Genomic DNA, 21,795 nt, shown 5'->3' with positions numbered 1-21,795 from the left:
TTTGGTAAAAAGGAGAGATGAGCCAGTAGGATGACATAGGACCCTTTCCAGTTTTTACACCTCACACTGTCAAACTAAACAGATATAAAAAGTTTTTTTCTGGGCTATTATTGCTCCGTCAGACTCATTTTTCCCTCTGATAGCAAATTATTTCAGAGTGTGTCCACGTTCTCCAAGGAAGTGTGCTCAGTTATATTTTTCTCTTGCAGATTGATTATACCGGCACGGACCCTGCCAGTCCCTGCAATAAATGTTTGTCTCCGAACGTGACGCCTTGTATTTGTACCATTAACTTCACACTGGAACAGTCATTTGAGGTCTGTATTCCCAAGTAATGTTTTAGAAAAGCCATGCTTTAAAAAATATTGATATTATATTAAATTTTTTTTTTTTTTACTAGTTATTTTCTTCTTGTTGAGATGTTGCTTTAATTTATTGGGAATCTATACACTTTTGAGGAAGATTGTTTTGCTTTGCTATTGGATTATGCCGTCTGATAATTAAATACATTAATTTAATAGTTTATTGTAGTTAGTAGTTTAGATTAAATTTAAAACCTATTTTTCTGGAAAATTTTATAACTGTACAAAAAATTTTTTTATATCAAGTTTCTATCTACATCTACTTGTATGTAAAAAATTATTGCTTAAACTGTTTTGCCTACTTTTAATACTATAAGTTTTACTTTGGAAAATAAATATGAATTCACCCATTATTTAATTGCATTATTTTTTCATCAGATATGATACTTTAACATAAATGCAAACACTTAGTAAAACCTTATTGACAAGCAGTTAGAATACCATCCGTGTGTGTGTGTGTGTGTGTGTGTGTGTGTGTGTGTGGTCTGTGTGTCTTTTGCATTCACACTTATCTGTCATTCTTCTTGGAAACTGAGCAGATGCTAAAGGACACAGAGATTCAGAAATAGGCATGACAAGACCCGTTTGTGTTCTCCTTTACCTGAAAATTGAGCTTTAAAAAAATGATTGTTTTATTCTTCAGGGAGCAAAACTGCTTTAATACATGCCAACTTTTTAGATTTTTGTAGCTATGCTTTAGATTTTCGTAGAGGTCGCGATGACTTCTGAGGTCCCTAGTAGATGGTTGCCATCTAGTGGTTGTGGGTGCTGTTGCCCTGAGATAGGGGACTGTAACGCTCCCTTTTTAAAAAGTATGAAAATAAATGAGGGAGAAGACAGGAATTTAATTATTTTATTTTGTTTTGGCAGAAATAACATATAACTTTAAAACATCATAAAAATTTGATTTTTTTATGTGATGGACAAACTATAAAGAAGCCTTAAGTTCTGCTTTTGTCAGAACAGGCAGAATTAAAGACATGGAAGAGACTTGTAACGATTTAGAAGCTCCACTAGTTTCTTCCCCCATACAAAAACACTTAGCATTTCAGAACTTTTCTTCTGCAAAGGTGATCATCCTCAGATTCATTCTTTTGTGGGCTCTGTGTTCCTTCACAAGCCCAAACGGAATTAGACTAAAGCCTTTTCAGAGAACAAAAAACCAACCAACCAAATAAATAAATGAAAGATTTCTATGTAAATGTTTTCTTTATATGGAATGGGAAAGTTTGCATACTTTGACGTTTGAAAATCAAGCTTTAAATAAATGATTGTGTATATGAAAACAGCAAATCAAATAAAGCAAAATGTTATTGAATTCCTTTTTTATTTTTTTCTGAATTCCTTTTAATTGAGTATAAGGTTATAGACAGTGGAGGTAGCAACCAGAAAGGAGAAAATAGCTGATGTTTTTGCCACCTCTAAAAATCTTAGTCATTCAAGATGACTTCATAACATCTTCTAAATAGTTACAGTGTATGTAGGTTACCCTTATTTCCCAGGTTATTTCCAAGTTGACTCCACTGAATACACTAAAGTACTTTTCTTGATTATTATAAAATGACTCATTATCTTAGATACTTTACTAATTATTAATTTGTTCATTACTAATATTATATAGTATCCTACTGAGAAATTTACTATGTCCCAATTCAAGTTCAGAATTTATTTCGGGCAGTAAATGAAAGCTTGAAAACATTATTCCTTTGAAAAGTTGATGCTAATTGGATGAAGACCAATCTGAATTAGAGAAGATTTAAAATTGAAAGTAGGGACTTCCCTGGCGGTCCAGTGGTTAAGGCTTTGCCTTTCAATGCAGGGGGTGCAGGTTCGATCCCTGGTCGGGAAACTAAGATCCCACATGCCTCATGGCCAAAAAACCAAAACATAAAACAGAAGCAATATTGTAACAAATTCAGTAGAGACTTTAAAAATGGTCCACATCAAAAAAAAAATCTTTTAAAAAATAAATAAATACAACTGAAAGTAGATCAGACTAGGCTAATAGATTCCTTGAGAGCTTTTTTGTTTGTTTGTTTGTTTTAATGTAAATAGACATCTTTGAGGTCTTTCAGAGTATTTTCAAAGTTGACTCTTGGATTTTTGACCTTATTTGATTTGATTCTTTAACATTATTTGACTTGGTTTGACTGTTAAACCTTATTTACAATTTGTACCATTTTAGATTGCTAAGTACTGGTAGAATTCACCCCAGTAACTGTTTTAAGTTATCACAAATTCTAAACTAGTGCAAATTACATAGCTTTTATGTATGCATGAAACAACGTCATACTTGATAGTTTTATATGAATATTTTTTCCCTTTCTGTTTCTCTAGGGCAATGTGTTTATGTATTATGGACTGTCTAACTTCTATCAAAACCATCGTCGTTATGTGAAATCTCGAGATGATAGTCAACTAAATGGAGATCCTAGTGCTTTACTTGTAAGTAAAATGATGGAACATGAAACTACGGTGTCTAAGAACTAAGAACATGTGGTAATTGTTCAATTAGAAATGTTAAATTTAATTATGTTAGATGAAATTAAAGTGTTGTTTGACATTTTTAGTTTGTTTAGTGAAGGTTTTTAGTTAAAATTTTTTCCTCTGGAATTTGCACAGATTAATGATTTCTTGCAGCTAGAGGACACATTATAACCTGCTTGTTTCCGGTAGTATCATTGGGATTTTTGCTATGTTAATCTGTTTGTAATAGAATTTTGATGAGTCTAGCATTCTGGGAATATCATTTGTTCTGTTTGAGTTTACTCATTATTATTACACTGGGTAGGAATATGTAAATAAGCTACTTTTAATTTCTGAGATTGTGTTTTAGAATCGAACATATATGTTCTTTGCTTTTTACCTTGTGGGAAGCCCGAGTCGTAAAGTCCAAAGGGTGCGGGTTACTGAAAAACTGTCTGAGGAGCTTTTGGAAAATACAGATTCCAGGATTCTCCTAAGTCTCATATGTCTGTGTCTACAGGGGTGGAGCTCTAAAATACCTATTTTTTTTTTTTTTATCAATTTGTTAATTTTTGGCTGTGTTGGGTCTTCGTTTCTGTGCGAGGGCTTTCTCTAGTTGCGGCAAGTGGGGGCCACTCTTCATTGCGGTGCGCGGGCCTCTCACTATCGCGGCCTCTCTTGTTGCGGAGCACAGGCTCCAGACGCGCAGGCTCAGTAGTTGTGGTGCACGGGCCTAGTTGCTCCGCGGCATGTGGAATCCTCCCAGACCAGGGCTCGAACCCGTGTCCCCTGCATTGGCAGGCAGATTCTCAACCACTGCGCCACCAGGGAAGCCCTAAAATATCTATTCTTAACAAGCTCCCCTTCTGATGCTCAGCCTGGTGTGTGAATCTGTGGACTAGAGGATCTTAGTTTCCTGACTGTTGTTCAGCTTCTCATAGTAGTGGTTGGTGCCCAAGTATTTTATATTATTGCTGCCAATGCAGCAAACCTTCAGCAATTCAAGTATCTCTTAGAAACAGTGACACTCTTAGAATGCAATTTAGGACCATACTGGGACCAGAATGGTCCTGGTAAATGTAAAGTTACTCTAGGTTATCCTTCCTGGTTTTATTGCTATTTCCTGATGTTTGGGATCTTGAGAAATAATAAGTCTATTTACAGATTCTGGTTAGGTCTGCAATATCTTGTAGTCCATGTGGGATTTATGTTGTGGGATCCAACTTTAAGGACTCAAGTCCAGAGAAGGTGAAGTTCTGTGAGACACACCAAGTTGATGAGACACACCGAGAATTTGTTGATTGGGATCATAGATTGGGTGTGTTGACAGACCTAGAAGTGGTGGTTGATTTACAGTTCTTTTATATAGATACACACACTCTCTTCACTGAGGGCAAAAGAAGCTGAGATTCTTTTCTTCCAAACCTCAAGCAGAGCTTTTAGACTAAACCTAAGGATTGATGAATTTTTTTCTGTAAAGGGCCAATAGTAAACATTTTCAGCTTTGCAGGTTATATAGTCTGTTGCAGCTACTCACCTCTGCCGTTGTAGAATGAATGCAGCCATGGAGAATACTTAAGTGAATGGGTAGCTGTGTTCCAATAAAACTTTATTTTCAAAAACAGGTGCTGGGCTGGATTTGGCCTGCAGGCTGTCATTTATCGATCCCTGGACTAGACCAAAATATATGACTTTAAGACCAGGTGGCTTTCAAAAATTTTAAAGATGTTAAGAACAGACAGATTGAAGTTCAAGTAACTTAACATTGTATGGAAGGCCCTTCACAGTCTGGTGTCAACCTACCACTTCAGCCTTTGATTTTATATTCTATCCTTAATGTACCTTTGGCCTGGCTGCCCTGGGCCATACATGCTGTTCCCTAACCATGCCTGGTGATGCAGGTATTTGGTGATGCCATTTGGGCATTTCCATTTCATTTGTCTAGAGTGTGGTTTTTACTCTTTCCCTGGAGGTCCTCTCACCTCAGGCCTGCTGTTTACTTGAGTGTCTTTGGATGCAAAATAACTTCTTCACATATTTACTTCATCCATACCCTGTTCCAAGTCACTTCTTGCTTTACTTAGCAGACTGTCTCCCCATATCATCCACTCTTGCTCTTCCTTTCCAGGCCATTTTCTACATAGCTGCTAGAGTGATCTTTTAAAAAAAGGAAATACCACGTCCCTGCTTAAAATCTTTCAGTGGTTTGTTTACTCAGGATAATCTGAGCCTATGCATGACTCTCCAGTCTCATCGTAGGTCATTTTCTTTATTGCCATACTCTAACTACATTCCCTGTTTACCTTCTCAGAAGTATCAAGTTCTTTCTAAATGGTGTGTACTGTTCTCTCTGCTTAAAGCCCTCTTCTGCCTGCTCTTCATGTGGCTGTCTCCTACTTTCTCTAGGTCTTAACTTTCACGATACTACCTCCAGAGACAGTCTCCCCTTATCTTCTGTGCTCCCAACTACACTGCAGGCTCATGAGAGCAGGGAGCATGACTTTCTTTAATCACCATATACCAGGTGCCTCTCCAGTACCTAGCACATGAAGGGCATTTAATAAATATATATGGAATGAATACAGACACCTTTATCCTGGCTCTTATTTCATATTATAGTTGGTTGTATTTGAGTCTGTTTCCTATATTACATTGTGAGCTGCTGAAAAGCAGGCACTTTTTTTTCATTTTTCCATTTCTAGCACCTTACATGGTATGTGGTACATGTTAGGTACTCTTTATTAAATGGCTTTCCTAAGCCAGTTACTGCAGAGTACCTAGCATTGCTTAGTTCAGTACCTGATGCATAGGTAGTAAATATTTTCCTTTTTTTAAAAAAACTTCTTCAATAATTTAGTAGTTAGAAGATGGTTCTTCGGGACACTAGTCCATCATCTCTTCTGTCTGCTGGTTTTCCAAATAAAGTTACTGTTCCTTGCCCCCCCTCCCCTCCAAAATGGTTTAGTGGTTAGAATATATTTGCCCTATTGAGAGTTTATTTACCTTATTTTTTTGAAATCAGTTTTCATCAAAACATTCATATAGTAATAAGCCAGTTATACATTGTCTATCTTCATGGTCTTAGAATACTAACTTTATGAATGTAGATGTCTTTAGGGACCAAAAAGCTGAGAAGTCAAATATTAAAGAGACTTTACGGGATTCCCTGTCACATTTTCTTAACCTTCTCCTGTCTTTTTCACTCCTGTAGTTCTTTTTCCAGTGTAGACATAGAGAATGTAGATACGAGTCAAGGTTGGTTATAATGGAATAGCCCTAAGAGGCCTAACTAGGTTCTAGTTAATTTCAAATTGAGACTATCTTGGTTTGTTTATGTGTTGTGAGACATGGCTTAATGTGGCCTTGGGGTCACAGAACAACTCAGATGTACACCTAATACCAGACTTGGTAGAATCTCTGGATTAATCCTACAGCTTCCACGTTTCCTTGAGATCTTCAACAGAGACTAAGTCAAAACCAAATCTGGAGGACAGGTGAAGTGCTGTTTGCCTTGCCAACATTTTTGTTTTCTTTATACCTGGGTGCACAATTTAGAGAAGATTGGTATATTCTAGGAATCTGCATTAGACTTTTCCTTCTTCCCTCCCTCCCTTCCTTCCACGTGGGATTTAACCCCAAATTACAAAATTTGAAATTATCTACTTGAACATGTTCATTTTATAAGTGAAGTACAGATAAATCAAGGGACTTGCGCGAAGTCACATAGTACATAGCTGGAACTAGAAGCTCAGGTCTTTTTTTTTTTTTTTAATATTTATTTATTTGGCTGCGCTGGGTCTTAGTTGCAGCATGTGGGAGCCGCGTGTGGGATCTTTGTTGCAGCATGCGGGATCGTTGTTTTTTTTAGTTGCGACATGCAGGATCTTTTTTAGTTGCAGCATGCAGGATCTTTAGTTGCGGCATGCGGGCTCTTAGTTGCGGCATGCATGAGGGATCTAGTTCCCTGACCAGGGATCAGACCCGGACCCCCTGCATTGGGAGCCCAGAGTCTTAACCACTGGACCACCAGGGAAGTCCCAAAGCTCCAGTCTTCTTACTTACAGTTTAAGATTCCTTTCATTCTGTTACAGCTGGATTGACAATAAACAGCTTCTTAGTTTTTCTTGGGCAGAAAACAGTTTGTAGTTATGATTTCTGTGTTGATATGAAAATTTTTTAAAATGTCAGTTTGGGGGCTTCCCTGGTGGCGCAGTGGTTAAGAATCCGCCTGCCAACGCAGGGGTCACGGGTTCACACCCTAGTCTGGGACGATCCCACATGCCGTGGAGCAACTAAGCCCGTGCGCCACAACTACTGAGCCTGCACTCTAGAGCCCGTGAACCACAACTACTGAGCCCGTGCGCCTAGAGCCCATGCTCCGCAACAAGAGAAGCCACCGCAATAAGAAGCCCGTACACCGCAACAAGGAGTAGCCCCCGCTCGCTGCAACTAGAGAAAGCCCGTGCACAGCAACAAAGACCCAACGCAGCCAAAAATAAAATAAATAAATTTATAAAAAGAAAAAAAAGTCAATTTGACATACACCTGTCAAATATATATGACAGTATACGCAAAGAAAGGCTATAATGCAGTAATGTTAAGGAATATATTTTGAGTAATTAAATGTGGTATTATTTATAGCCTGTTTATACTATAGACATTTTATATGCATTGCAAGTGAGAAATATGTAGGGATTGAATTTTTAATCAGTAATTAGGACTAACTCATAGTTCTCCCAGAGGCCTGGGTAATAACTTCTCTCTTCTTTCCTTCTAAATATCAGAATCCCAGTAAGGAATGTGAGCCTTATCGAAGAAATGAAGACAAACCAATTGCTCCTTGTGGAGCTATTGCCAACAGCATGTTTAATGGTATGAGACAGAGATAAACAAAGATTATATATATATATATTATACTGTAGTTAGGAATATTTGTATCATCTTTCAGAAACATGAATGAAATTGAGAAATTCAACAGCTTTAAGATAAATATGTGAATTAGTTATTTAGTGGGGTATTATAATGCCTTATGACTTTCTTTTGTGAATTCTTATATTTTAAGAATGAATTTCTGTCTCTGGGAAGGAAGAAGCAGGAACATTCTGCTAACTTACTATTTCATACATGATAAAATAAATGCCAGGCTACCTTTACCAACAACTTTGAATATTTATACCATTAAAAAGGGGCTACAGTTGATCATTTAGAACAGCACTGTCTGATATGAATGTAATGTGAACCATAAATGTGAGACGTGTATAATTTTAAGCTTTCTGGTAGTCACATTAAAAACAAACAAAAAAAAAAACAATAAAAAAGAAACAAGTGAAATTAATTTTAATTATATTTTATTAAACTCAGTATGCCCCACATATTATCATTTCAGCATGTAAGTGATATTCAGTATATAAAAGTTATTAGTGAGATATTTTATATACTAATTTTTATACGAAATCTTTGATGTCTGGTGTATATTATATCCTTACAAAACATAGTCATTTGGACCAGCCGTAATTTCAGGGGCTCTGTAGCCATATAGCTAGTGATTACCAGATTGGACAGTGCAGAGAGAGAAATTGATAAGCCAGAAGCTATTTAACAATGCTTTTTTTTTTTTTTTTTTATAAAGAATAGAAAGAGAGGCAGATTTACCTTGCAAATTATTTTATTTGGGTTAATATTAAAACATTTGACCATATCACATACCAGCTAGCCATGTAGGAAAATGACCTGGAACCTGTGGAGGGAGGGCAAGTTCATCTAGGATTATAAAGTTACCATAGTTAATTCACATGTAAATAATCAAGAGCAAATGCTCATCGTGTGCCTACTGTGTTACAACCACTTTGGGAGCAAGTACCAGATCCTCATTTCTCATGGAATAAAGCCGGTACTGTGGATTTTCAGTAGATGTTTAGCAGTATCTTCCTTTTCTTGTGTTTAGATACACTAGATTTGTTTCTGGTTGGCAATGAATCTGATCCTACGCCTATTCCTTTGAAAAAGAAAGGTATTGCTTGGTGGACAGATAAAAATGTGAAATTCAGAAATCCCCCTGGAGCAGACATTCCCCTAGAAGAACGATTCAAAGGTAAAATATTACTAATATCCCTTAAAACATAAGCTAGGTGTTTTAATGAAGTACCTAAAATTTTCTGTCTTTAGAATCTTAAAAAAGTTTATGCTTTTTAAAAAACAACTTCTCTTAACTTGATGTCAAGTTAGGTAAAATATGTAGTATCTTCTGATGTATTGAAATTCTAAAGGAAACGTAGTATACTTTTAATCTTGAATTTCTCTGGTATTTCCTTGTAAGCGTTTCAGCCATAATCTTTTAAAATTGTGACAAAGTTTATTTTAAACAAGTATTTATTTATTTATTTATTTTAATTATTAATAATTATAAGTCCAAATTTCTTTTTGTTTCTGTGCCTCCTTGATTTCACAATGTAATGTTTCTTACCATTATATCTTTGTATTAAGTCATTTGCTTTTTGGAACATACTCAATAGCCTACTTTTAGTATTCTCTTAATTGAGGCATCAGTCAAATCTTTGTAATTATTTGTTAAGTTTTTACGTGAGGAATTGGTTTCTCTTTTGATTTTAAGACTTCCTTAGAATATGAATACATTTCTACTTTTGAACATAAGGAAAATATTCATATTGTGTATCTTTGTTTTATTAGAGTGTGAATTTTCAGTGAAACTCTCAATAGAATTGAATGTCTTGTCTCCCCACCCCACACCGATCTCTCCTTTTTAAGGCACAACAAAGCCAGTAAACTGGGTTAAACCAGTATACCTGCTGGATCCTGACGAAGATAATAGTGGGTTCATAAATGAGGATTTTATTGTTTGGATGCGTACTGCAGCATTACCTACTTTTCGTAAGTTGTATCGTCTTATAGAGAGGAAAAATGATTTACATCCAACATTACCAGCTGGACGATACTATTTGAATATCACATACAGTATCCTTTTTTGGCCACGTGCACAGATTCAAAGAATTTGGAAGGAGTGTAGTCCAACCTTGTCTCAGTTATGTGGCATGCTACTTTGTGTTTTAGTTTTGCTCTCTGCATTTTTGAGTATATGTGTATGTATGAGAAAGTCTCTTTTAACTTGTTTCTCCCAGGAATGCCTTTAATTTTTAAATACTTTGTGCTAGAGTTCAAGCATCTTATTTGGTAAAATTATTTAAAATGTAAGTACTAGATTTATTAATAAGTTAGATATTTTTACAAGAGAGATTGTAATTCAGCTTAATGCAAAGGCTAGTACTCACTAGGTAAATCTAAGTGTTGGTGGTACTGGGCTGTTTTAATCTATATTTTTTTAGAGAATACAAATCAGCCAATTTGTTAGTTCATATCAACATAATTATTTATAATTATTGCTCTGTTTACAGTATCAAAACATTTTTATCATTAGCTGTATTGTTCCACCTTAATAATTTAGGCATACTTTTCAGTGCTGATAAATATCATTAATTTCATCCTGACTATATGTCAACGTTATACTAAGTACTTTCCATGTATTATTTTATTTATTTCAAGCATTGTGAGGCAGGTATCATCTCCATGTTATAGACAAGAATATAGGAACATAGAGCATTTAAGTAACTTAACTGAGATTACACAGGCGATAGAAGAATCAGGGTTCATAATCAAGCTGTTGACTTTACCATCAACCATCACTGTAGGCTGCATCCCTAGCTGGTTCATTCAGGTAGTCAGACCAGTTTGTATTGGCCTGGATGCAAAGTCTTTCCTAAGCCAGAAACACTGGGCACTAACTTTTATTCTCAACAAAGTCCTTACATCTTTTAATTTCTAGCCCATTGCTTGTATATATCATGAATGAAAAATTTTCAAATATTAGCATGTGTGCTGATGATCTTACATTTTTGCTTTTTCATAACCCAAATTAGCTATAAGTATATAGTTTTAGCTTTATAATGGATTAATAAACGGTTAATAGACCTAATTTCAAAATAAAGATCTATTTGTAGCCTTAGTCTTTTGATTTTGCACCTCAGTAGACAACTGAACATGACCGGATAGTGACAGACTGAAAGTGACCAAGTGTTTGAAACTAGGCCTACATAGCAGAAATTTTAGACAGACAGACCCAGTTTAGGTGCTGGTAGAAAGAACATTATCTTGAGGCTATGGCCAAAGTAGAGGGCAGCCTGTAGCCTACAGCACAATAAAGGGAAGTCTTTGGAGCACTTAGGAATTCTTAGTTGATAGATAATTTGCACCAAGAGAACTTTTAGGAGGAATGCAGACTATTTTGAAAATCGATAAGACAGGAATTTGACCTGCAGAACATTAAGGGTTAATTGTCGAAATCGGGTATAAGGTGGGAACTAGGTATTAGAATCAAGGCAGAAGCCCACTTTTTAGGGTTGCAATATAGAGAGACCAGCATGGGTGATTTGATACCACATCCCATAGAGTGTTGGGTTAGTTAGAGCTCTTACAATCATTCCTGGCTCAGGTTGGGATTGATTTAAGAACTCGTAGAACCAAGCCTGCCATTGGAGTCACAGCCGGGCTGGGGAGTCACAACTGGGCTGGGGAGTCATCTGCTGGGCCGGGGAGCTACGGAAGCTGGAGAAACAGATGGGAACTAACACTTGATTCAAAAGATGCTTTTGAAAAGGTTGTAAACCTTTTGCATAGGGACTTGGTTCTGTCTTCTTCTCTTCCCTAACTCTTGCCAAAATCCTAGAACTGGCCCATGTAGGCAGCTCATCCAACATGTTGGTGTCCCATTTCTCAAATTTGTTTAAGGATCCACCCTTCAATTCCACTCTGTTTTAGTCATCAATCCTGTGTCACACCGTGAGTTTCACCATTGCTCCAAATCAGCAATGTAAAACTTCATTGTCATGCTTTTCGACCTTGTGCTGCGTCCTCCCGTACTCTCATAGCTACACTCTTTGAGCTCATAGAGACCCCTCATCTCTTCATTCTTCCTGTTTCTCCTGCTCTGTCAAGCTCTTTTTCCTCTATGGGTTTCATTGCTATTTATCTGAAATATATTTTCACATTACAGACCTTTTACCCCTCCTGTGTAATGAGAACAGAAATATCTAAGAAATGAGAAATTATATAACCCTTAACTTTAGTTGTTTTTGCTTGTAAACTGTATTGGCTTTTATTTTTTTATTTTTCCTATTTATTTTCTTCTTAGTCATCCATTTTATACACATCAGTGTATACATGTCAATCCCAGTCTCCCAATACATCACACCACCCCCAACCCCCCCGCCCCGCTTTCCCCCCTTGGTGTCCATACATTTGTTCTCTGCATCTGTGTCTCTATTTCTGCTCTGCAAACTGGTTCATCTGTACCGTTTTCTAGGTTCCACATATATGCGTTAATATATGATATTTGTTTTTCTCTTTCTGACTTACTTCACTCTGTATGATAGTCTCTGGATCCATCCACGTCACTACAAATGACCCAATTTCATTCCTTTTCATGGCTGAGTAATATTCCATTATATATATGTACCACATCTTCTTTATCCATTTGTCTGTCGATGGGCATTTAGGTTGCTTCCATGACCTGGCTATTGTAAATAGTGCTGCAGTGAACATTGGGGTGCATGTGTCTTTTTGAATTCTGGTTTTCTCAGGGTATATGCCCAGTACTGGGATTGCTGGGTCATATGGTAATTCTATTTTTAGTTCTTTAAGGAACCTCCATACTGTTCTCCATAGTGGCTGTATCAATTTGTATTCCCACTTACAGTGCAAGAGGGTTCCCTTTTCTCCACACCCTCTCCAGCATTTGTTCTTTGTAGATTTTCTGATGATGCCCATTCTAACTGGTGTGAGGTGATACCTCATTGCAGTTTTGATTTGCATTTCTCTAATAATTAATGATGTTGAGCAGCTTTTCATGTGCTTCTTGGCCATCTGTATGTCTTCTTTGGAGAAATGTCTATTTAGGTCTTCTGCCCATTTTTGGATTGGGTGGTTTGTTTTTTTAATATTGAGCTGCATGAGCTGTTTATATATTTTGGAGATTAATCCTTTGTCCGATGATTCATTTGCAAATACTTTCTCCCATTCTGAGGGTTGTCTTTTCGTCTTGTTTATGGTTTCCTTTGCTGTGCAAAAGCTTTGAAGTTTCATTAGGTCCCATTTGTTTATTTTTGTTTTTATTTCCATTACTCTAGGAGGTGGATCAAAAAAGATCTTGCTGTGATTTATGTCAAAGAGTGTTCTTCCTGTGTTTTCCTCTAAGAGTTTTATAGTGCCCGGTCTTACATTTAGGTCTCTAATCCATTTTGAGTTTATTTTTGTGTATGGTGTTAGGGAGTGTTCTAATTTCATTCTTTTACATGTAGCTGTCCAGTTTTCCCAGCACCACTTATTGAAGAGACTTTCCTTTCTCCATTGTATATCCTTGCCTCCTTTGTCATAGATTAGTTGACCATAGGTGTGTGGGTTTATCTCTGGGCTTTCTATCGTGTTCCATTGATCTATATTTCTGTTTTTGTGCCAGTACATATTGTCTTGATGACTGTACCTTTGTAGTATAGTCTGAAGTCAGGGAGTCTGATTCCTCCAGCTCTGTTTTATTCCCTCAAGACTGCTTTGGCTATTCGGGGTCTTTTGTGTCTCCATTACGAATTTTAAGATTTTTTCTTCTAGTTCTGTAAAAAATGCCATTGGTAATTTGATAGGGATTGCATTGAATCTGTAGATTTCTTTGGGTAGTATAGTCATTTTCACAGTATTGATTCTTCCAATCCAAGAACATGATATATCTCTCCATCTGTTGGTATCATCTTTAATTTCTTTCATCAGTGTCTTACAGTTTTCTGCATACAGGTCTTTTGTCTCCCTAGGTAGGTTTATTCCTAGGTATTTTATTCCTTTTGTTGCAATGGTAAATGGGAGTGTTTCCTTAATTTCTCTTTCAGATTTTTCATCATTAGTGTAAAGGGATGCAAGACATTTCTGTGCATTAATTTTGTATCCTGCTACTTTACCAAATTCATTGATTAGCTCTAGTAGTTTTCTGGTGGCACCTTTAGGATTCTCTATGTATAGTATCATATCATCTGCAAACAGTGACAGTTTTACTTCTTCTTTTCCAATTTGTATTCCTTTTATTTCTTTTTCTTCCCTGATGCCGTGGCTAGGACTTCCAAAACTATGTTAAATGACAGTGGTGAGAGTGGACATCTTTGTCTTCTTCCTGATCTTAGAGGAAATGCTTTCAGTTTTTCACCATTGAGAATGATGTTTGCTGTGGGTTTGTCATATATGGCCCTTATTATGTTGAGGTAGGTTCCCTCTATGCCCACTTTCTGGAGAGTTTTTATCAGAAATGGGTGTTGAATTTTGTCAAAAGCTTTTCCTGCATCTATTGAGATGATCATATGGTTTTTATTCTTCAATTTGTTAATATGGTGTATCACATTGATTGATTTGCGTATATTGCAGAATCCTTGCATCCCTGGGATAAATCCCACTTGATCGTGGTGTATGATCCTTTTAATGTGTTGTTGGATTCTGTTTGCTAGTATTTTGTTGAGGATTTTTGCATCTATATTCATCAGTTATATTGGTCTGTAATTTTCTTTTTTTGTAGTATCTTTGTCTGGTTTTGGTATCAGCGTGCTGGTGGCCTCATAGAATTAGTTTGGGAGTTTTCCTTCCTCTGCAATTTTTTGGAAGAGTTTGCGAAGGATGAGTATTAGCTCTTCTCTAAATGTTTAATAGAATTCACCTGTGAAACCATCTGGTCCTGGGCTTTTGTTTGTTGGAAGATTTTTAATCACAGTTTCAATTTCATTACTTGTGATTGGTCTGTTCATATTTTCTGTTTCTTCCTGGTTCAGTCTTGGAAGGTTATACCTTTCTAAGAATTTGTCCATTTCTTCCAGGTTGTCCATTTTATTGGCATAGAGTTGCTTACAGTAGTCTCTTAGGATGCTTTGTATTTCTGCAGTGTCTGTTGTAACTTCTCCTTTTTCATGTCTAATTTTATTGATTTGAGTCCTCTCCCTCTTTTTCTTGATGAGTCTGGCTAATGGTTTATAAATTTTGTTTATCTTCTCAAAGAACCAGCTTTTAGTTTTATTGATCTTTGCTATTGTTTTCTTTGTTTCCATTTCATTTATTTCTGCTCTGATCTTTATGATTTCTTTCCTTCTGCTAACTTTGGGTTTTGTTTGTTCCTCTTTCTCTAGTTCCTTTAAGTGTAACGTTAGATTGTTTATTTGAGATTTTTCTTGTTTCTTGAGGTAGGCTTGTATAGCAATAAGCTTCCCTCTTAGAACTGCTTTTGCTGCATCCCATAGGTTTTGGGTCGTCGTGTTTTCATTGTCATTTGTCTCTAGGTATTTTTTGACTTCCTCTTTGATTTCTTCAGTGATCTCTTGGTTATTTAGTAACGTATTGTTTATAGCCTCCATGTGTTTGTGTATTTTACGTTTTTTTCCCTGTAATTGATTTCTAATCTCATAGCATTGTGGTCAGAAAAGATGCTTGATATGATTTCAATTTTCTTAAATTTACTGAGGCTTGATTTGTGACCCAAGATGTGATATACCCTGGAGAATGTTCCGTGTACACTTGAGAAGAAAGTGTAATCTGCTGTTTTTGGATGGAATGTCCTATAAATATCAATTAAATCTATCTGGTGTATTGTGTCATTTAAAGCTTGTGTTTCCTTATTAATTTTCATTTTGGATGATCTGTCCATTGGTGTAAGTGAGGTGTTAAAGTCCCCCACTATTATTGTGTTACTGTCGATTTCCTCTTTTAGAGCTGTTAGCAGTTGCCTTATGTATTGAGGTGCTCCTATGTTGGGTGCATATATATTTATAATTGTTATATCTTCTACTTGGACTGAACCCTTGATCATTACGTAGTGTCCTTCCTTGTCTGTTGTAACATTCTTTATTTTAAAGTCTATTTTATCTGATATGAGTATTGCTACTCCAGCTTTCTTTTGATTTCCATTTGCATGGAATATCTTTTTCCATCCCCTCGCCTTCAGTCTGTATGTGTCCCTAGGTCTGAATTGGGTCTCTTGTATACAGCATATATATGGGTCTTGTTTTTGTATCCATTCAGTGAGCCGGTGTTTTTTGGTTGGAGCATTTACTCCATTCACGTTTAAGGTGATTATTGATATGTATGTTCCTATTACCATTTTCTTAATTGTTTTGGGTTTGTTTCTGTAGGTCCTTTTCTTCTCTTGTGTTTCCCACTTAGAGAAGTTCCTTTAGCATTTGTCGTAGAGCTAGTTTGGTGCTGCTGAATTCTCTTAGCTTTTGCTTGTCTGTAAAGCTTTTGATTTCTCCATCGAATCTGAATGAGATCCTTGCTGGGTAGAGTAATGTTGGTTGTAGGTTCTTCCCTTTCATCACTTTAAGTATATCATGCCACTCCCTTCTGGCTTGTAGAGTTTCTGCTGAGAAATCAGCTGTTAACCTTATGGGAGTTCCCTTGTATGTTATTTGTTGTTTTTCCCTTGCTGCTTTCAATAATTTTTCTTTGTCTTTAATTTTTGCCAATTTGATTATTATGTGTCTTGGCGTGTTTCTCCTTGGGTTTATCCTGTATGGGACTCTCTGCGCTTCCTGGACTTGGGTGGCCATTTCCTTTCCCATGTTAGGGAAGTTTTCGACTATAACCCTTCACGTATTTTTTTCAGGTCCTTTCTCTCTTCTCCTTCTGGGACCCCTGTAATGCGAATGTTGTTGCATTTAATGTTGTCCCAGAGGTCTCTTAGGCTGTCTTCATTTCTTTTCATTCTTTTTTCTTTGTTGTGTTCCACCGCAGTGAATTCCACCATTCTGTCTTCCAGGTCACTTATCCGTTCTTCTGCCTCAGTTATTCTGCTACTGATTCCTTCTAGTGTATTTTTCATTTCAGTTATTGTTTTGTTCATCTGTATTTGTTCTTTAATTCTAGATCTTTGTTAAGCATTTCTTGCATCTTCTCGATCTTTGCCTCCATTCTTTTTCCAAGGTCCTGGATCAACTTCACTATCATTATTCTGAATTCTTTTTTTGGAAGATTGCCTATCTCCATTTCATTTAGTTGTTTTTCTGGGGTTTTATCTTGTTCCTTCATCTGGTACATAGCCCTCTGCCTTTTCATCTTGTCTCTGTATTGGCTTTTACTACTAACATTTAATTTGTGAAATCATTCCTTTCGGATAATAATTATATAATTATTTTGTGATTCAGAACATATGAGTGAGGTGCCTGTGTGTTGTAGAATTATACCAATGAATTACAAGCAATTAAATGCCAACTTTTTAAGTTGTATTTTAAAAATCAAGTAACTAGACACGGAAAAGTCTTCCTATGCACTCTTCAGATTACCCTGTACATTCATTTGATGGACGAAAACGGATGATCTTGAGCACTATTTCATGGATGGGAGGAAAAAATCCATTTTTGGGAATTGCTTACATCGCTATTGGATCCATCTCCTTCCTTCTGGGAGTTGTACTGCTAGTAATTAATCATAAATATAGAAACAGTAGTAATACTGCTGACATTACCATTTAATTTTATATTTTGAAAACAAATTTACTGCATGTGCATCAAGGCCAGTCCTATTCAACCTAGCTTTCAAATGCTGATGTCTGGTTAGTATGTCATTTTTGAAGTTGGCACATAACTTTTTTTTTTAAAGCTGTCTTTGTCCTTTGCTTCTTCCTTATGGATGACTTATGAAAATATATGATGGGTATAAAACAAATGAGCTATATTGATCATATCAACACTGTAACTGCTGAAATGGCATTCTGATGTTTCCTTTTCGTTGGGACAGGCTGTACGATGCATGGGGCCTCTTTCATGTGAAATGAGTCTGCTGCTTAAATGTTTATGCTGTGTTGATAATATTATATTGACATATGATACTGTATATGTGTGCCTATTGTGTGAAGAAAGGGATTACAAGATGTATGAGTATAATGACTTGCTAACCCTTCAGGATTCATAGTTACAAAAAGATGAAGAAAGACCAAATCTAAATAAAACACTTCATCCTTTTCACAGGTCGTGTGTAAAGGCTTAAAGTACCATCTTTGTTGAGGTGGTTCATGTATTCAGTTTATCCAGTACAGTTCTTTGTCAAGCTTAGATTTGATTTCAAAGGACATATTTACCTGTCTAGAATAGGAATTAATGCTCATGGTAGGTCTCAGGTAGGAAGATTTAAAATTCCTCTTTCCATTTGGTTAAGATGTTGCAGTCAGGAAACCCATCTCACTTGATGTTTTTACATGTGACCATTTCCCTTGAAGCTTACACTTCATAAGGGATGAAAGAATATAGGTGAGATGGGAAAGCTTCTTGGCCGACCTTTATCTTCTGCCTCAACTGTCAACCAGATGTAAATGTTCAAAGGAGACTGTTTTCATTCTTGTGGTATGTAACATTAAGAAATTTGCTTCAGCATTGGAAATACCTCAAGCTGTTTTTATTTTGCAGGTAAGTGTTTTGACTTAAGTACTAATATTATCTTGCAGAAATTTTGGAAAACAGTAACCTTCATTTCCTCTGTATTTCATTCAATTTTTACATATAGGTCAAGGATGACTATGTATGCACCTTCTCTTTAGTTAAGCCACTGATTGTTTTGGTTGGTTTTTCTAAGATGTACTTTAAAAAGAAGTTCTTTAAATTTCCTTATTAAATTCTGGAGATTTTGGAGTATGTACATGATAAATTATAATATATGTGCTTGAAGTTATTTTATTTTCTATTAACTGGAATTATTTTTAATATTCCTTATTGAATAAATGCTGTACTTTGTTTGCTATGGAACTTATTCTTGAATGTAAACTTATTTTTTCACATGCATGAAATGTATGTCTTAATCAGAGGTGGCTTAATTGCATTGAAATGGCTATTTTTTTTTTTTAACTAAAATAACTCATATGTTTGTATAGAAGAATGCCTGTTTGAATTCAGAGTTTGTAATGGTTTCCTTTGTTTATATTTTAAATCAAAAGGTCTGGGTAATGTATCGATTTTGATTAATATATGTTTTTTTTTAAAAAAACAAAAAATAATGTAATGGTTAATAGTAGAAATGTGCCACACTTCTTAAGTTTTGTGTAATATGAAATTCAGTTAAAAGAACTTGTAGTTCATAATGACTTTCAACCGATAGAATATTACTTGCATGGAGTACTTAATGTATAATTGTCCTGAAATTTCTGAGTGCATAGGGTATTCTTTGTGTAAAACCATTCTTTGTTTTATCAGTCCTTCAGAATATGGTTATTTATTCTGATAATTGACCCTCTTGCACATGGCAGTTTATTTTCTGGGGTATATCATTGGGGGAGAGGGCTTCTCCCAGTCTTTGCAAATTGAGTTTGTGCTGGTTAAGAAGGACTGCCATCCTGCGTCTCTTTTTCTAACTGGGGGACCAGAGGTGCTGCTACAGAAAAGTTGAAGAGCTCTTCCAACACTTTCTCATCTGTGGTGAAGACGGAATCTTAAAATATATTTGGAGTTTTATCTATTTTACAAGTACATTGATGGCCTAAGTTCTCCCTTGTCTCCTGCCATTTGAGCTGTAAGCGATTCCTGTTGCTGAATATGAAGAATGTGGAACATTCATATGGCCTCTGTGACTGGCGGAAGGAAAACATTTCTTTCTTATGGGCTTTATGCTGATCTTTTGGAAACACTGATGTCATACTCAACTTTCAAAGAATCATATTGCATTTTAAGACAACTAGGTTAAGTAGAAGGCATTGAAGAATGCACTAACTTGCAGGAAATATTTTGATATATGAAGTTCCCAACTGAAGGAAGTATTTAATAAGTAAAAGCTAAGAAATTTCTTTGAAATCAGAAAGCAGTTTAAAAGTAAATTGGTAAAAATAACTGTACTACCTAATAGAAAATTATTCAACGAAGAGGAGAGTCAAGTGAATATTATTTGTTTCTTGGTTAGTAGCAGTATTTGTAACCTTGATTATATTGAAAGATAACTTTCTGTTAGTATGTTCTGTATTAATAAAAATGAACAAAATTAATTTTGCTATGTTCAGGTGTCTTGCTAAAATAACAGTGCCCCAGTGTTGTTGCTAATGTTTAGCACTAAACTGTAGCCCAGGCTCAATGAGTCCAAATTTTAACATTTCCATGCCTAGATTTGATTGCCATATGTGGATATGTTAATCACTCTGATAGCATTAACTGCAGGATTTATACATGTTACTGAGAAACATCTGTTCTTACCAAGAAATGGTCAGATTATAACCTGTTATAAGCAGACAGGCTAAATTTGGTATTAGATCAAGGGAAATTTCTGGTAAATAGAAAATGAATAACTGGTAGAGAGACAATGATGATGAAAATAATGAAGTGGGCAGGGACATAGGAAATGAAAAGCCGGACTAGGAAAGAGGAGCACTGAGTGGTAGGCTTAATGATTGCTGTTCAGCCTGCTCGCCTCCTGTCTTTTTTTTTTAACTTATTTATTTATTTATTTTTGGCTGTGCTGGGTCTTCGTTTCTGTGCGAGGGCTTTCTCCAGTTGTGGCAAGCGGGGGCCACTCTTCATCGCGGTGCGCGGGCCTCTCACTATCGCGGCCTCTCTTGTGGCGGAGCACAGGCTCCAGACGCGCAGGCTCAGTAGTTGTGGCTCACGGGCCTAGTTGCTCCGCGGCATGTGGGATCTTCCCAGACCAGGGCCCGAACCCGTGTCCCCTGCATTAGCAGGCAGATTCTCAACCACTGCGCCACCAGGGAAGCCCGTCGCCTCCTGTCTTTATGGAAACACTGCCTTAGAATTATTGTTCGATCCTTTGTTGGTTAAGCTGCAAAGTTCTGTTCTTTGTGAACATGGTTAGTTTGAGGGGAGGGTGGAGGGAGTAAGGAAGTGCTGCTTCAAGAAGAATTTGGTGCATAAATGTTTGTTGTAGTATTTGGATAATCTAGGAAAGTGTTTTAGAGCCCCTTTTTAGCCCATGCGCCATTCAATAAACGTAAAAATCACATTTCCCCTAATGTCATTTGAAATTTCAAAATAAATATCATTTAAAAATAAATAAATAAATATCATGTCTAAAATCAAATCAGACCATGGTGACCTTATTTTCTTTTATATATGTAAAATTTGTCAAAGTAACATGTGTACACAGTTAAAAATCTAAAGGCCTTATGATGAAAAACAGCAGTACCTGTCCCAGCTTTCTACCTTCTAGAGACAATTACTTTGACTTCAAAAGTTGTTACTTTTGGTATTTATCTTAGTGTATCCAAATTACATGCCTGTTCTACTATTGCTTGATTTAACAGTTTTAGACATTATTGTCTTCTTGATAATATTACCTGATGATGTAGCTAACACACATACCTCCCCTTCTCCCATTATATAGTTATAATATTTAATAAACACATTGGCAATTGTTTAATTATGACTTTAAAAATACTGTATACTTTAGAGCAAAGCAGAGCACCAAGATTATACTTTGTACACTTTATTTCTCCTGGAATTAATAATCACCCCACTTTTAACATCAACGTAACTTTCTGGAAGCCTATCTTAAAGTTTTCCCAACTTTTCTATCAGGTCCACCGTGTTCTTATTGCCAGTCTTTTGAAGGTTTTTTGTCCCCAGATACCTGATAACCTGAGTCCCTGTTTTTGCTAGAAAGGTCTATTCTGCATTTGTCCTTCTCTGCCAATCTGTACTGGTGGTTTTTTCAGACAGCTACTCAGCCATTATCACATTCCCTCTTTTTGTCACCCTCCTGTGTTGGATCTGCTGTTTCCTAGTTCACTCTCTTGTTTACTGGAGCTATTTTCAGTTTTTCACGTAGGTGACTTTCCTTGTATTTCTGGTTAGTCTCAGCAATCTATCATGTATAAATGGACCCCCAAAACTCATTGAAAGCTCTTTGTTCGTGGGCAGTGCTTGACAAGTGATGGCCTCAGTAGCACAGTGCT

General features: G+C 36.3%; 1 protein-coding gene across 1 annotated transcript in view; it reads left to right on the top strand.

The window, feature by feature from the left end:
* TMEM30A (transmembrane protein 30A) overlaps positions 1-20,921 on the top strand; it is a 44,328-nt gene extending 23,407 nt beyond the window's left edge. The window contains exons 2-7 of the mRNA XM_068551631.1: positions 210-317; positions 2,700-2,807; positions 7,613-7,700; positions 8,773-8,919; positions 9,594-9,800; positions 17,193-20,921. Coding sequence (XP_068407732.1) covers positions 210-317; positions 2,700-2,807; positions 7,613-7,700; positions 8,773-8,919; positions 9,594-9,800; positions 17,193-17,386 — 852 coding nt within the window. The 3' untranslated portion in view covers positions 17,387-20,921. The remainder of the gene's footprint in view (positions 1-209; positions 318-2,699; positions 2,808-7,612; positions 7,701-8,772; positions 8,920-9,593; positions 9,801-17,192) is intronic.
* Positions 20,922-21,795: the final 874 nt, after the last annotated feature.

Source organism: Eschrichtius robustus, chromosome 9 (genome assembly GCF_028021215.1).
Source record: "Eschrichtius robustus isolate mEscRob2 chromosome 9, mEscRob2.pri, whole genome shotgun sequence".
In the NCBI taxonomy this organism is placed as follows: Eukaryota; Metazoa; Chordata; class Mammalia; order Artiodactyla; family Eschrichtiidae; genus Eschrichtius; species Eschrichtius robustus.
This window is presented reverse-complemented; position numbering and strand designations above follow the sequence as displayed.